At 38.0% G+C, this 16,408-nt stretch overlaps 1 protein-coding gene across 19 annotated transcripts in view; it reads right to left on the bottom strand.

Moving 5' to 3' along the window:
- LOC142960000 (neurexin-2-like) overlaps window positions 1-16,408 on the bottom strand; it is an 85,210-nt gene that overhangs the window by 1,346 nt on the left and 67,456 nt on the right. For 5 of the 19 annotated variants that reach the window (XM_076101545.1, XM_076101550.1, XM_076101552.1 and 2 more), the window contains 5 exons: window positions 15,153-15,334; window positions 8,270-8,441; window positions 5,218-5,307; window positions 3,150-3,478; window positions 1,506-1,584 (listed from right to left, as the gene is read on the bottom strand). In XM_076101545.1, coding sequence (XP_075957660.1) covers window positions 1,506-1,584; window positions 3,150-3,478; window positions 5,218-5,307; window positions 8,270-8,441; window positions 15,153-15,334 — 852 coding nt within the window. Of the gene's footprint in view, window positions 1-1,069; window positions 1,075-1,501; window positions 1,615-2,647; window positions 2,662-3,149; window positions 3,479-5,217; window positions 5,308-8,269; window positions 8,442-15,152; window positions 15,335-16,408 lie in introns of all 19 variants that reach the window. The other 14 variants (XM_076101554.1, XM_076101549.1, XM_076101551.1 and 11 more) reach the window with 6 other exon arrangements.

A 16,408-nucleotide genomic window follows, 5' to 3' on the forward strand; every position in this document is an offset into this window, starting at 1 on the left:
GGTTATTTTATGCAGGAATCAGACGTGTAATATTGTGGCTTATTGAAAGCAAACAGTGTGTCCTGTTTATCAATCACTATTTGGAGGTAGATTCCTCACCAAATAAACCCCTGATATCCTTAGCTATATATATATATATTTATTTTCCTGTATACACAATACTTAGACATTTGCCTTTGATCTGACTCCGAGGTAATAGGGTCACTTGGTTCTCTTGCATCATTATTTGAGTCACACTTTGCAGGGCCAGTCAACAACAAACAATTCTGATAAGGTCATATTAATAATTGAGGCACCCATAATAAGGCAGACTCCTGCCTAAGTTCCACAGCTTGTTCGTGTCACAAGCCTGATCTACTGTCTGCTGTGTTCCACTCCTAATGACTGCAGCACACTTCATAAAGATTTTCTTCCATCCAATTTGGTGAGTTACAGACATGCCTTAAAAGCTAATATACAGGATGAACTGATGCTAGTTATCTCAGCCAGGAGATCATGTATTCAATTGTATGTGTGCGAGCATACGTGTGCATATCTGTGTCTGTCCGTCCACGGATAATCTTTTATACTGCTGCACCCATCAGCCTAATATTTTTGTTCTCCTTTATGACTCTATGCTCAAGGACCTCTCGTGGTTGCAGTGATTCACACTTTTTTTTATTGACAACGTATTTTATTTACTGTTTCACACTGCGATTGATTGACTGCTAACTCACTACTCTTTACCTGGCAGATTTTTGCGCATGTGCCCTTAAGCTTGATTTATGCTTGACTCATCTGCGACGGTGAAGAGTGTCCGCACAGCCAAAGTGACGTCACACTATCAGACATGTCCCTTCGTGGGGATCACGTGCGGTGGGTATACGCCTGTCTGAGCAATGAGCAATGCAGATGTGGATGGGCGGAAACCATGTTGTAGACAAAGTTTTCGATACATTGCACCCTACAGTTTGGGAGAATATTGGTTTGCCAAAAGGAGAAATCAGCACGGAGTAAACGAAGATCTAAACGTTTTCTCGCCAACATTCCGCATCAGCTCATGTCCGTGAGACCGTATATGCAGTATAACAGAGGCTTGAAACAGTCACCATGAAGCGTTACACAGTGAACTCCAGTTTAGCTACAAGGAGCCGGTGCAGATTGAAATGAGAGCCCATCTTTTGTGTGAGACGTGCAGAGTAAAAAACGCATCTGATACACTAGATCGGGGGCAGTTGTGGTTTGTATTCATTCAATCAAACATTACAGCTGTGGTTTTTTGGAGACACACCTGACAAATATCTGCACTCTACTGAGTCCCCTGGTCTAGTTGAATATGTTACAACTATCCAAATGATGACAGCTGTTTGACAAAACCGCTGAATAAATGACAGCATACATGAAACAGAAAAAGGAGAATTGAAAATTTGAAAATAACTATGGCTGCTTGAAGTCAGTGTGTTTTGTCTACAATCCCGGTGGATGAAAGCTGTACTCCCATCTTTTTTTTGCCATGGCTGACCCACCTGTTCCTGGTTCACACTCTTCAAGGTCCTCATCATCACTCGGACACTCGGCTGATGCTACCAAAATATCATCAGAGTTCTGCGGCTGAAAGGAAAATGGAGAAATTGTGTTGTTTTTAACAAATACACATTCAACATTCCCATCATCTAGATTTGTGCTGAGTTCTGTTTTTTGCTGGCTGACTGTCCTATTTGAGGAAAAACTGCAACATGCAGCACTCTACCACTTTATGTTTCTGCTTGGAGCAAGACTAGTGAGACTACAAATCCAAAATGTGCTCATATGCAGCTGCTCTTTATCCTTCACCCCCGTGGCTGACTTTATTTGTTTACAAACAAAGTACTGCTGATGGAGAGGATATTCTCAGTAGGCTAAATGTTGTGCATGTTTTCATTTAATTCATACAGTTTGGTCTTTGAAAAACTCTTTATATTCATTTTTGAAATAACAAATTTGTATTTGCTAAATCAGGAAACATGTCTAAATTGCATTTTAGGGTGCACAGTGGACTCAGAATACCTGAGCCGAGCGAGAAACAGATGGTTCATAAATGGATTACTTAGATATATTGAAAATACAGAGAAGGCAATTTGAGAGAAGCTGGATAAGAGATAATGTAATGAAAAATGCAATCTGTATTTCTTTTTATAGGAGAGGGAAGGAGATTTTTCTTTGAAACCTCAGGACTCCAAATACAACTGCTGAAATCCTTCCAATTTGGCAGGTTTGCAACATTGGGATTAAATCAAGTCATTTGAAATGCTGGTTGGTAGTGTTCACCACTCTGGATGCAGTAAAATTCAAATGTATTCAATAAAAAGCCTTATTTGTATAGCTGTGCTAGTTCGAAAATATATAGAAGCATAAATGTTATTATTATTCTAGCACACTTGGAAATAAATAACACATTATGCAAGATCAGATATGTAGGACCAAACCTGCTGTAATTGCATGCACACAATTATTTCATGGATTTATGTGACATTTTATTCTAATAATTATCACTTATGTCATTTTACATTTGTGCAATGCATTTGACAATTAGGTAAATCTGATTTGAATTATAAATATGAATGTTATCATTGTATCAGAATCTTTTGAGTTTCCAGTGATGACCATATGCATATCTATAGGTAATAACTGCTTGGGACTCCTCTGTGGTGTGTTCATATTTCAAGCTTTACCAGCAACTTCTATCATGATTAAAAAAAGAGAATACCTAACCGCTGCTCAAGTCTTAATAACTTTAAAATCAGAAAAGGAGACCAATTTAAGGATATTTGATATTTTACTTTCAATTAACCATTTTCAATTTTAAAGAAGGAATTAAAGATCCTTTTTCCGAAGTTAATTTTCAATACTATAGAAAAACAGATCATCAATGTAAGTTCTTAAAAATGTATATTTAAATATGTGCAACAATAACAGTTTTTTGAAAAACAACACAAAGCCCCCATCTCTAAAAAACGACTTAATTTGAAAACCATTAACCATTGCTATAGTGCTTTCTGTTATTGAAACATTGAATTGAATTAAAATCACTTTACCTCCTTGAAAAGTGGTGACAACAACCCTCATCCAACTTATAAACCAATTAACTTCAAACTATCAATGAATTAGCCTTCCTTTATACTCCCTCTGACCTTTGATATGCTCTCCCTCAAGCTGGGCGATCGCTGCCTACGGGTGGTGGTGGTAGCCATGGTGGTGGTGGTTTCCATGATTGTGGTAGACATATCGGACACCGCCATCGGGGTGGCGGACGTAGTGTCGGTGGTCAACACAGAGAGCGAGTCCCCGACAAGACGCAGGTTCCCCTCCACCTGTACGCTGGCATCATTTTCTGCTGCCAGTTTGAGCACCTGGAGACCGTTGTAGTAGAGCCCTGAAATCTGACCCTGGAAGGGCCGACCCTTATCATGACCACCAATTTTAATAGCTGCCTGGCTATTAAAGATGGTCAACTGTCTCCCTAAAACCAGACAGAGTCATAGAGAAAGAAAGAGGTGGAAAAAGGGAAAGAACAGCGGAGCAGATATACAGAAGTTATACAGGAGAGCACAAGAACATAACGTGAACCAGGTGGGTTTGCTCATTACAACACTGATACTTAGTAATTTATTTAAAACTTAGTTAGATGTTAGCTTTAAAAGGGGGTTAGTTAGCAGCTTTATGGTTTTAAACTTTACACATGCAGGTTACAACCATCAGAGGAGGGTTATGTATTTAGGTGTCTATTTAAGTGTTTTGATAGGACAGAGTCATTTAGAATTATGACTCTAGTTCGCAAACTGTCAGTAGGTGTGGTAGAAAATTACTGAAATGTATATGTAAAATTGTTGAATCACTGTTAATTCATCTGTTGAATAACTCCAAAGGGGCATTGCAATCTTTGACATAAAAGAAGGTTCAGACTGTCTAGTCTAGTCGTAAAGAAGAGAAGAATGAATCAGACCTTGTGACTAAATTTCTTCAGATATGCTTGTTGGGAACTCGTTCTGACTGGATTTTGGTTTTGTTAATTAAGAAAGACAAGATAGCTAAGAAGACGCCTCTCTTTATAACCTTGTTCTTGTGGCAGCTTGGGTATAACTAAACTAGTAGGGAGGGGGCTTAGCAAGCTGTTTCCTGGTACCAGTACTTAAATAAATACATTAATTTAAGACAAAACAGAGACTGACCAGAGAGGGTTTCTTCATTCATCAGTAGGGAAAAAAGAGCAGATGTTTTTCTAGGATATTTATTTATCTCTTAACTCCAGAACAGATGGTGCAGGGATGCAAATCTTATTGAAGAGATGGGCAAATTATCAAAATGGCTGTCTTACTATACTTCAGACTTAATGACAATAAAAGATAAACACCCCTCCCTTCACTGACTTAATCAGCCATCGGGCGCCCCCTTGTCCAATGGTTTCACCTTCCTGAAAGGGGCAATGATATCTCTAACAGCATCATTGTCAGCAGCCTCACTGATAAGCAGTGTTACATCAGAGGAGGAGGACTGCAGTAATGGGCCTATCTCTGAAGAATACTTATTAGCAAAGTTATTGGCTGCAAACAGCGATCTACTTTAACAGCCTGTCAGGGCTGTGTTGTTGCAGCATAAAAAAAAAAAATTCAACTTGGCACGCTGACGTGGCCGTTGTAATACGACGTAGGTAAGGCAATACAAGGTGGCAGGGAACAAGAAAGGGAAAATAAATGAAATTTGGTGTGATCATATCTAGGAGTTATGTTTTAAAATATTCAGTTTAGGAGTAATGAGAGTCTTCTTATGTCACATGTTAGTTTTACTGGTGTTAATGTAAATGTTGCACAGCATTTAAATGATATTTATGCAGAATAATTACACACAGGATCTAATTACACACAGTGATTAAGAGGGACGATAGAGGGTTAGACAAGGGTTATGTGTTTTTAGTTATTGGTTTAAAATCTTTGTTAAGGTGCAGCTTTTCCACAAGGTGTAAGGATGACAAAGAATAAAAGGCAAGTATGATATACCCCTTTGCTTTGACACTTATTTTCACTTGAAGCTATATTGTGCTCATCAAAATTCATAGCCAATAGAAAGTCAAATTAAAACGGATGTATACAAGTGGGTAACTTGATCCTTGTCAACCTTGTCTTCTGGCACTGCACCTCCTCAAGGGGAAAGGCTATTTAGTAGTTGTTTCAAGGATTAATTAATTCATCAATTAATTTTTACCTTTATCGAGTAGCCACTCGTCAACTACCCGACCAAGTCTGTATGGGATTCTTTGTCTGGCAATAGCCAGTCGCTCATTATCATAGTGTCCTTCAAAGAATTTGGAGAGACAGATTAAAGGTTAAAGTCTGCAAGCTGAAAGATCACATGGTTAGAAACATTAGCAGGTTTAACAAGTTATCAATTTAACCCAGATGTGAGTTAAAAGAAACTTGTGCTTCACTTAGTGTTATCTAGTTATTATGAGTCACAGCGTTAATACTAATTAGAGTAACGTTTAGGCTATTTACAATGTGCTACACTAGTTAGAGTTATTTAGCTATTTTTTAAACAAAGCGTAATCTTAAGTAAATACCAGTTACAGTCAAATATAAACTTATTTTATGTACTGTAAAAAAGAGGTTAATTCAGGTAAACAAAGCATTAAGAAAATCGGCCACTTCAACAAAGACAGGAAACAGTTATTGCATTTAGACAGTGATACAATTACAGCAGAAACAGATATTATATTTATATATATATATACATATATAGTCATTATAGAGGGCCAAAGTCTTACCCCACTTCTGTTCCACAATATATTTTATAATATACTACGTGATATAAAATGTGTTTTTACTGCAGTTCCCATGAGATATTGACAGCAGGTCTGTATCATGGGAGTTGTAGCCGTTGAATTCTAAAAAAGATAGTCTTCATACAAGACTTCTAGACGAATCCAGTAGTGGATAAACATTCAGCTTTAACACCAATACCTCATTTCAGTATTTGGAAAGATATTACTTTTTTTTAAATGCAAAACTACATGGTGGAATCCGGGCTAATAGGACAGAAGCTGCTCTCAAGTGACACAAGACTTCAGCTCTCTATTTAACACATGCAAACACAGAAGAGCAATTCATCGAATGGAAACTACTACAGGAAATATATTGTTTCATACAAACGTTAACACTATGAATTGCCCAGTTAATATTAGTTCCATGAATACTTTTCATTCAATATTGTACTGATCTAGCACTGAAGAGGTTCTGTCATTCATCAGCCACAAGGTTCTGACTTTACTGGTAAATTCTTGTTGACACTATTCATAAATGATTGCTTATGTATTACTATGCATTAGCTGTTTTTTATTACTGTATTTTTGTATATATTGTCTGATTATTATTATTATTATGCCTTGTTCTATATAGAGTTTATAAAAAAACTGGTTATCTTACAGCCCACATATTATGAATGCAAATGTCATGAAGAATAAAGAAATAAATAACCGTTTGGAGTCAACCATGTTGTTGGACAATGACTGGATTAGGATTACAGCGCAACATGGAAAAGCAGGCACAGTACATGACAGTGCATGACGATTAAAGTGCTATGTTTTTACTGTAAGCTTTAACGCAGTGAAGGTTTTAAAGAAGTGACGCATTTATTGAGCCTTTAGAGAGCTGAAAGCAGTGTCCCTGTGTTTTTGCCTTACATAAATGTTAAGACATGATGCAGATTATAAATTTCATGACCATTTAAAGCCAAACAAAGATCAGTTATGTTTCCTTTTACTTTTGTGACACTCCCTTTACAGCACAAGTACCTGTGTTTATGATTGCTGCTATGTGCGTCATTCATTTACCATTCGAAATCTTTCATAAACCACTGATTGCTGAGTGGGAGCTTGACATGGAATCAATAGACTACGCGCATGGCCAGCACCATTACACAATTTTTGATTTATGTACAACTGTGACATGTGCGTCTGTGCTTTGAGCACCAGCTGGAGGCAGAGAGGGGACTTGGTCTCCTCCCGCTATGCCAGCTGGTGCACCTGTTCTAAATAAGGTTAATTGGTTGATTGGTTCAGAGCAGGTTAAAGCACAGCCGGTCGCAATAACATTATGTATGTGGTTTGTTTTGGTCTATGTGTATATTATGTATGAGTGCACAATGGTGGGTGAGCTTTAAACCTTTTGGACAGTGGGAATCTGTGTGCGCAGGACGCATCTCCTGCTTGTCGTCGTTTTGTATGTTTGCCTTTGAGCTTCTGCGGATCTAGTCAACATAGGATGCATATTAGATGCCATGCATTGAATTTATTAGAATTTTCCAACAGCTGTAGGCCAGAATAAAATGCATCAATATCATTTCCAAATATGGAATTGATAATTTGTTGCGGAGGACACGATGACACCTGAAATATATACCAAGATAACACTTTTAGCCTCCTTTTTATGAATGTATTTATGTATATGCATGATATTTTAATTAATAGAATCTGACAGTTACCTGCGCACCAAACATAACACAACACTGAAATATATAACACTAATATGACTTGGTCATTATAGAGCTGAGCCCTATAAGAAAACAGTATAAATGCAGCCAAATCTATCCGTCTGTTCATGTGAAACAGACATCATAGAAAGATCCCCTTGATAGAGTTCACCAGATGGATGTAGATTCAAGCATTTTCAATACAGAATTGTTATTGTCAACAAGAATTTATCAGCTGAGTTAATAGCAACATATTTATATATAAAACTGTCTCTTTAGACCTGGACCAGTGGTTGGTGGATTAACAACAAATAGATGAATATTATTTTAGACTTATATAGAACTTGAACCACATAAGTATTACATCTATTGTAAATAGATGCCGGTTGGGCCATACTCTGTATTTTTCTCATCAACTGCATGTTTTCCCACCTGTCGGCCCAACTGGCTGCCAGAAGGACAGTGGCTGATGAAATTCCTTCATTGCTAGATATACTTAACTGGGCAGCTAGAGACAAATTTATTAATTATGTTGTTTATGCAATATAGCATGTCCAGTAATATCTGTGGCAACTTCATAGATAGCTTATAGAGCGATAGGTAAATTGCCAATATATATATATATATATATATACAGTATTTTCTTTGGCAAACAGTAGATTTCACAAGCGCTCATTTAAGGATTTATGTTTCATAGGCAGACATGCAATCCTCTCTCAGTAATGCAAATGCTCCATGCCATCTCTCTATGTCTCATATAACCACATAGTCTGTCCCATAAGTCCATTACCTGGTGGATAACGCTCAATGACTGGATGGTTGTCCACCTGGAGAGTGGCATTGCCACCGCTGCGTGTGAAGCGCACTACGTGGTACTTGCCGTCATTTACCATGACAGCAGGCTCATCGATGGTGATGTCATCTGTGCCCACATTGAAGATGACACCAATTTTTCCTTGATCCTGCAGGTAAAAAAAGGAAAAAGGAATGTGACATGTTTAACAAATATCTCACATAATTTTAACTCAAAATGTGCACACTATAAAGTGTTTCTCTACTCAATGGGTTGTCGAGCCAGAAACCTTGTTTAAGTGGCAAAAGCCCATCTCTTGCGACATGGACAGTCTGTTTAATTCTTTCTTTAGGGTTCAGCATCATTCTCCCTCAGCAGGCAGCTCAGGTTTCCTGATGTGGATCACTCTTGACAGAATCCTTCTGCTTCCCTTTTGGTTGACCAACTCCCTGTCAGCCTCTCCCTGCTCCTGCCAACCTCTCTCAAAGATCAAAGATGCTTCTCACCCTTTGGGGGGCACTAATACGAAACATTGGAAACAAACTGTGTGGGGTCTCTGTGCTTCTCTGGCCTTTGTACATTCGCTGCCTTGCAGTCTCTCTAAATACAACACAAGGTCAAAGTGCTAATGTGTGGAGACATTGTGAGAAACAGCAAATACATCTGCAGGAGTACACAGATTAGCACAACATTGCACTTTAACTCTGCTGACTATAAACCGTTGAACTGCAATAACCTTTGTAACTATGATGAAAATACAAATAATATAAAAATCATACAAAGTGGGAGGAGGCTCATCATTACAGTAGGACACGGAACACATTTTGTCAGTCTGAAGGTTAGGTGCAACAGTAAAGGTTGACAAACCAAATCACATTGTAATTGATTGTGGTTATGGAGTGCCTGTACGGTATGTCTCAAATGCACAATAGCATATTGTGCACATAGTTAAAACCGCATTACCGTTACACAATGCTAATAATAAGTGACCTTCAGGCTGTGTAGCTACCCTCATTCATTCAGCTGTGTAGTATCAAGGGCCAAGAGTCTGCAGGTTTTTATTTAAACCTCTCCTTCGGCAGCTGGTTGCACTATATCACACCTTCAGGCAGAGAGACGAGAGGAAGCAAACAGTGAAATTGGCTGGTATAGTGTTTTATTGAAACGAAATCCTGCACACTGCTGGTCCTGCATGGCACACGGTGTACACAATATTTACTAGCTTTATAGACATAAATATCTCCCACAGTCATATTTGGATTCCCTGGTCAGAACCGACTTCCACAGCACATTTTTAAGTGTAGTTCAGTTTATTTGAGAGGGAAAGGGACAAAGTAAATTAATAAACACACATGGTAAAAAAACAAACATTCATTTTTCATCAGTAGTCCCTGGCTAAGATGTTACAAAAGGCTTCCTAAAATACATCAGAGTATGTCAGGGTACTAGTAGGACTATTGCTTTATGCGATTGTTCGCTTTCTCTCATTCTTTAAATATTGTATTACTGACTGAAAGACCAGAAATTGAAATATGTAGACAGAAATACTTCTTTTCTTAACTTGATGATGGCTGCTATTGTGGGATGTAAAAGCTGCCTCAGAGCTTTGCTCTCACCCCTAATCATATGTAAAATACTTCTAGAAACCTTTTGAATTTGAAATAATTATTCCGACACAGTTGGTGTTAAAGACAGAAGTGTGGACTGTCCTCATAGACCTTGAAGGTGCCATTAATAACATAATGTTAAGCTTGAGAAATCAACTTATTTCATATAACGGAGCTCTATCTCCAAACAGTCGTCATATTGAAGGTCAGGAACAGGTCGATGGCTCTTTGGATTCTCTCTTCTGTATTCTGTAATCACTTGAAAGTCGTCATGAACCCAGGAGAAGGCAATGTGTGACTAATTTATGGCACGTGAAGTACAGCTGGATAATCAAATTCACACAAGTCAAAAAGAAGTTAAAACCCCTTCATGACAAATGTCTACCCACTCACAGTTACTCACAATGAAACAGGGAGATAATTAAAGTCAGTATTGGGTTAGTGGGAAACAGCAGTCACACTATATTATACAAATGTATGTTGAGAAACCATGACCCTTTTTTACATACATAATATTTATGTTCCTTTAATTGTCTGTAAGAAATCTCTCTTGCGTCCCTTACTTACTTAGATTCTGCACATTAGTTTGTTTATGGTTTAATCACTCTTCCCAAGAAGCGAACCGATGAGTATTCATTAGGAAACTACAGGGTAGTGCGGGCCTCAGGTCAAATTCAGCCCATGTCCTCTGGAGAACAATTAACGTCTCCAGGGCCAGAACACTCTTCAACAAAAGAGTTACTTCGATTCTGCTTACTCAAGTCTTTCTGCATGATTACAAAACAGCCCCAAAGCACCTTTTGACAGCTGGCAAAGCAACACTGCTGCAGCCCAGCTTCAGTAAACAAAAGCTTGGCCGATCCAACTAATTTTTTTCTTAATGCCCATGTGTTTAGGTTCAAAGCTAATCAGGCATATCCTCATGAAAAGCCACGCAACCATAGTTGCTTTGACATCAGCTCTAATGGAGAAAGCATTTCCTTGGAGTATACCCTGTTTCCACTGCTTTCAGTGTGGGATCTCAGTTCTCATCATAGCTACAGCCTCCTCTTTCATATTGGAGGGAAAGGACTGATTATTAAAAGGATAAATTAATATAAGGATTCAATTTTGATGAGATGAAAAAGCATGATGGCATTGACAATTATTCTATGATGCGTCACCACTGCCACCTAATGCATTTTTAAACAGAGCATAGATTGGATAGATCATGATTATTTTATTAAGAAGACAAGCATATCGCTCTGTCTCAGTTTGTTACCAGCCAAATGTCTTTCTCTGCTTTTGGATTTACTATTTACTGGAGCATTTTCTTCAGAAGCAGGTGGGAGGTTGCATCGATAGTGTTGGGAATTCAGAGACTTCTTATCTTTCCTTTTCCCATATGATAAAGTACCTCTTCATTTATGACCTGTGTTGATCACACCTGGTTTTATTATTCGTAACTATTGTGTACATGTGTATTTAAGCATGTTTATGCACGAGTGTATGTGTGATCTATGTTCTATGGGTTCATGTGGATTGTGGCGCTGGTGATTGTACTGTACGATGCAGCGGCTTGGAGCCCAGGACAAATTTCCCTACGGGACAATAAAGTATATCTTATCATACTCAGCATAAAACAACATCAAATGAAACTAATAAATAAAAAACAATTGAGTGCTTTTTTAAACCTTATCAGGAGACAAGCTACTATCCCTTTCTTTCTAAAGCAGATTACTCGATGGAAATGACAGATTGTGATGAATAATTAAAAAAATTCAAACTGCTCTATGCACTATAATAGCTGTTTTCTAATTCCTTTGAACCGTTTCATATTTCCCAAGTGATCAAAGGCACATATTTTCTCAGAAATGAGTTCTATCGGAAAATACCTAGTCAGTAATGTAAAATGTATTTCAGCTCTGCTAAAAACTCTGATTGCAATCACAAAATGAATATTCTTTTATAGTTATAACAACCACAGCACGCAGTCTTGTACCTGATTTATCTAACCCTGAATTTGAAATGAGGAATCCAGATGCGTGTGGAGCACATACAGAAGGCAGGTCGAGGTCTGCCTTTGAAACGACTCTCCTGAAATACACCCCGTAGCACATTGGGTAGAGCGTGTACCATTAAGGCCGCAGCAGCCTGGGTTCAAGTACAGCCCAGGGCCCTTTGCTGCATGTCATCCTCTCTCTCCTGCCTTTCCTGTCTGTCTCTCTCATTATCCCCAAAACAAGGCATAAAAAAAGGCAAAAAATCAACCTACTATAATCAATGATGTCCAACAAAACCTCATCAGCTTACTGAATAACTTCATCAAACCACTGTAGTTTGAAGCTCTGCTGTGGAACACTGCTTCTTCTAATTGTCAACATTTTGCACAATTAACCCTCTGTTTTCATTTCAGCTTTAAGTGACTCGTTAAAAACATGAACATTTGAAAGTAGCATTATTCTCCTTAATGTTCTCTCTGCTGAATAACGTTGGTTTCTTTTGTACAGAGTAATTAATCTCTGAAGCTTGTGTATGAACCATCCACAAATTCATAGTTTCAATTAACCATGTGACCCTTTTAATACAGCAATCTCCTTTACAAATAAGTGATGTCAAAGAAGAACTATAAGCACTGCCAAACAGAACATCATCTTTTTTTAAATGATCTATTAGTAGGTCGACTAAGTTTTTTCTCAATTGCTCTAACGATCAAATAGAGCATCTATTAAACACAATATAATGACGTGTAGTGTAGTTTGCTAATGAATAGTTTTGACCCATTTATAACATGATTTACCCTGTTTTAACACTCTCATATTTCTCATATTGTAGTTTCGATGGAAGGCTAGATATCCCAGGAAGATGATAAGAAGTGAATTCTGTTCCAAGCCACTTCATCTGAAAGCCCCAAATCCCTGAAGCATTTAAAACTCATGTATCATTTGTCTCCTTTACTATTTTCAACTCTCCCAGTGTTGTTGTGACCAGTGTAACCGGCTGCTTCTTTCTGTCCTCACCTCTACTTCAATGGGCAACACGTATCAAGGCTGAGACCTTACCGCTGCGGCCCAGGTTCACTTCCAGCCTGGGCCCTTTGCTGCATGTCATCCCCTCTCTCTCTCCCCTGCCTTTCCTGTTTCTGTTCTAGCTGTCACTATCAAATAAAAAGCAGATATACCGAAAAAAATATCTTTAAAAAAATACATAATACACATAAATAAATGACAACTTGGGTCTCTACAAAACAAGAAGATGCAATTTTATGAAGCTTAGTTAGAGAAACCAACAGAGGCAACCTCAGCGCCCTCTGAACTCTTTCGATTCCCCTCCGCTGAGCAGTAATACGGTGTCAAAGTAAGCAATCTGTCAGGGTGCAAGGACTTGGCAGATGCTGGAAAAAAAAATCTTTTCAGCTGGCTTCGCACGCAGGGAGCAGTATTTGCATTTACTAGCGACAGTCCAAGACTGGCGAGGTTAGTTTCACACTTTTAAAACCCGAAATTCTATTTAAATGACACAGTTTGAAAAACATCCAGGGGATGATATTTGTACCAAGCATGTCTGGTAACTGATAAGTGCAGCAAGACTTTCAAACCAGGCAGAAATTTGTTACAAAGTATGTCTCAGCTTCCATTTTTATTTTATGATATTTGTGTCCATATTATACTACCGCAGCTGCCCTCTTTTGAAGGCCCCACGGTGGCCATAATGAACTGAATATAAGTTAATATCAAAACATGAACTGGATTGGACTGGAAGACTATAAATGATGAGAGTGATGTCACCTTTTATTCATTCAAATGACCTCATGTTTTGCACATTTGAATAACAATCCGAACCATCACAAGAACAGCAACAGGCAATGTGCTATGGAAATTAATGAGGGGAATGATGAAGAGATGGTTTGAGTTTTTCTTTTACATTTTATCTTTCTATTTTTATTTTTTTGGATCAGGACTGTGATTTTATGAAGCTTTCTTTCGGTGGTTACAACTAACTAAGTAACTGTGCTTTGACAACAGGTGTGATTTTAATTATTACACCGCACGCAGACATTTGACAGATCTCCCCTCTGGTCTTCATCTTTGCACATCTGTCCTGTGGCTAAATGCTAAAAAGGCTGATTTCCCTCTAGGAAAGACACAGTTGCTGGCAGCTGCTGAGAAGTCAATTGGCTCCGCCGAAAGACACACGTGTATAACACAAGAAAAACATCTCTGGGTCTACTGACTCGTGCTTTATTGTATATCATATTTTTAGTTTCTATATTATCTTAATGTTTGGACTCCTACCAGCTGTGACAAATGCTGTGCCAAGTTAGAATAATGGCACATTCAAGAAAAATGTAAAAATAGATCATAAGAGGTTTCTTTAAATTAATTTATTTTTCATTTCATTAAATCAAGTTTGTAGCATCAGTACTTTATCACAATACCTTTTTGTGCTTACAACTTTTGCATGAATGCTGCTGAAAATGCTGGTACGTCTACATTCAGTTGTTTTAGCCCATATTCCTACAGAGCCATCTAAATATCTAAACTGAAGACATGTATTTTCTTTTGGGGATTTTGTGGGAGTTCCAATGTTAGTCACCAGCCGCATACTTCCAAACACTGTAACATACTGCTCATTAATGTTTCTCACTGATGTGCTCAGGCTTGTGTGGACAATGGCAGGAAATAATGTAAACGTTTGGTGTTTGCAGACAGAGCGGACTAGTTTCCACTGCTCCAGTTAGCTGCCCACTTCACATTGTCCTGATTTTCTGGAGATCTAAGGATGTTGTGTTGTTGTTTTTGTGTTTTTGACAATGCTTTTATAATCATAAATATAATGCTTCTTTGGGTCAATATTCACAGGGTAATATATTAAATAGCACAATTGAAATGACCATAAGTGCTATTAAGGGTTACTTGTGCCTTGTTGTCCAGATAATGATGTTTGCTCTCAAATACTTAAAATATGATTTAGAGTGTACGGATGCAGGACACTGTTGTTATGCACAATTGTCTTATTGATAAATCTGAAAGAAGCTAAAATATGAACAAAACATATCTCTTTGTGTTTATCATTTCTACATTTACATCCACATTTTGGAAAATGTAAGTCATGCACAAGAAAAGTGCACAAATATTCATGGTATTGCTTTACATCATATAAAAAACATATTTGATTTTTTTTATCTCCTTTAACAGTTATTTTTTTTATCCGTCACAGTGTGATTTCAAGTGTGAGTTCAAGTGTTTTTGACATTAATGCTTATAGCCCCAAACTCTGCTTCCAATACTTACTATGTGCAGCTGAAGATAGTCTCCGAGCCCATGGGTGCTCTCCACTCGCACCAAGATGGCATCCTTCTGCTGAGTGCTGAAGCCCACGGCTAACCGGTCGGCTCGGGTACTCGGTCGCTCATTGGGGGCCCAGGTGAATGTGATGAGAGCCCCACCTTTTCCAAAGATGTACGTGGTACCAGCTGGAGAGAGAAAGAGAAACAAAGTTATTTGTGGTATACTTTTATTTTTCAAAGTATCTCATCCACAGTATGAGATGAGATTTAGATTCCTCCTCTCACCACAGTCACAGTCTAACCCCCTCCCACCCCCCCCCCCCCCCCCCCCTGCAAAGACGCATTCATTTTTCAAACTAACGCAGTAGGCAGAGAGAAACCAGGAAGGAAGGAGGGAAGATTTATCTGCTTTACTCCTAAATCACAGTTAAGTAGCCTAATTTACAAAGTATGATGAATCTTTGCATTCACAGAAGTAAACAAATAACAACAGTTTTATCGTGATTCATCTTTGCTCTCACTGCAAGTACTGAGGCTGGGTCTGACACTGTGGAAATCCAGAAATAGTTTTGTCCTGCAATGATTTCACAGAATTTAGCAAACATAGCACATAATCCAGGATGGCACATATAGATTATATCTACAGTTTTGCATATGTGTTCTATTTTTTAACAGGATTTCACATTATCCATCTTAAGAAGCACCAATACTTTCTCGTCAAGTCACATAATGTATTATAACTATCTATTAACACGAACAACGTATACTTTACTGTAATTATCATTCACCAGGTCTCTTTATCTGATATACTTTGTCTCTTCATCAAACATGACCTACAGTGATTACAACTCTTATCAAGCTAAGCTGAGGACACAACACTTGTTTACATGTCTTCACACTGTACATTCGTTGTTGTTGGTGATACATACAGATGCATCATGCAACATCTAGATACATGAAATACATAATAATGTTAGCTTTTACTGTCCAATTCACTTTAATCTAAAATAGGTAATAATTCATGATTAATGTGACAATTTAAAAAGAGCATTAAACCTGATTAAAATGCATCCACCTGATCATACAGTGTTTAAGCAAAGCCAGAGTGTCTGCTTTAATCATGAAAATGATTCATCTGCACTGACTGATTTATTTATCATTGTATATGTATGTATTTAAATCTGGCCGGCATTTTATCAAGTCCAATTGCTGAAGAGCACTGAAGATCTTTCAATGTCTTTAACACTTTATCCTGTGAAA

The sequence above is a fragment of the Anarhichas minor genome, unplaced genomic scaffold (genome assembly GCF_050575085.1).
Source record: "Anarhichas minor isolate MPS153535 unplaced genomic scaffold, ASM5057508v1 ptg000027l, whole genome shotgun sequence".
NCBI lineage: Eukaryota > Metazoa > Chordata > Actinopteri > Perciformes > Anarhichadidae > Anarhichas > Anarhichas minor.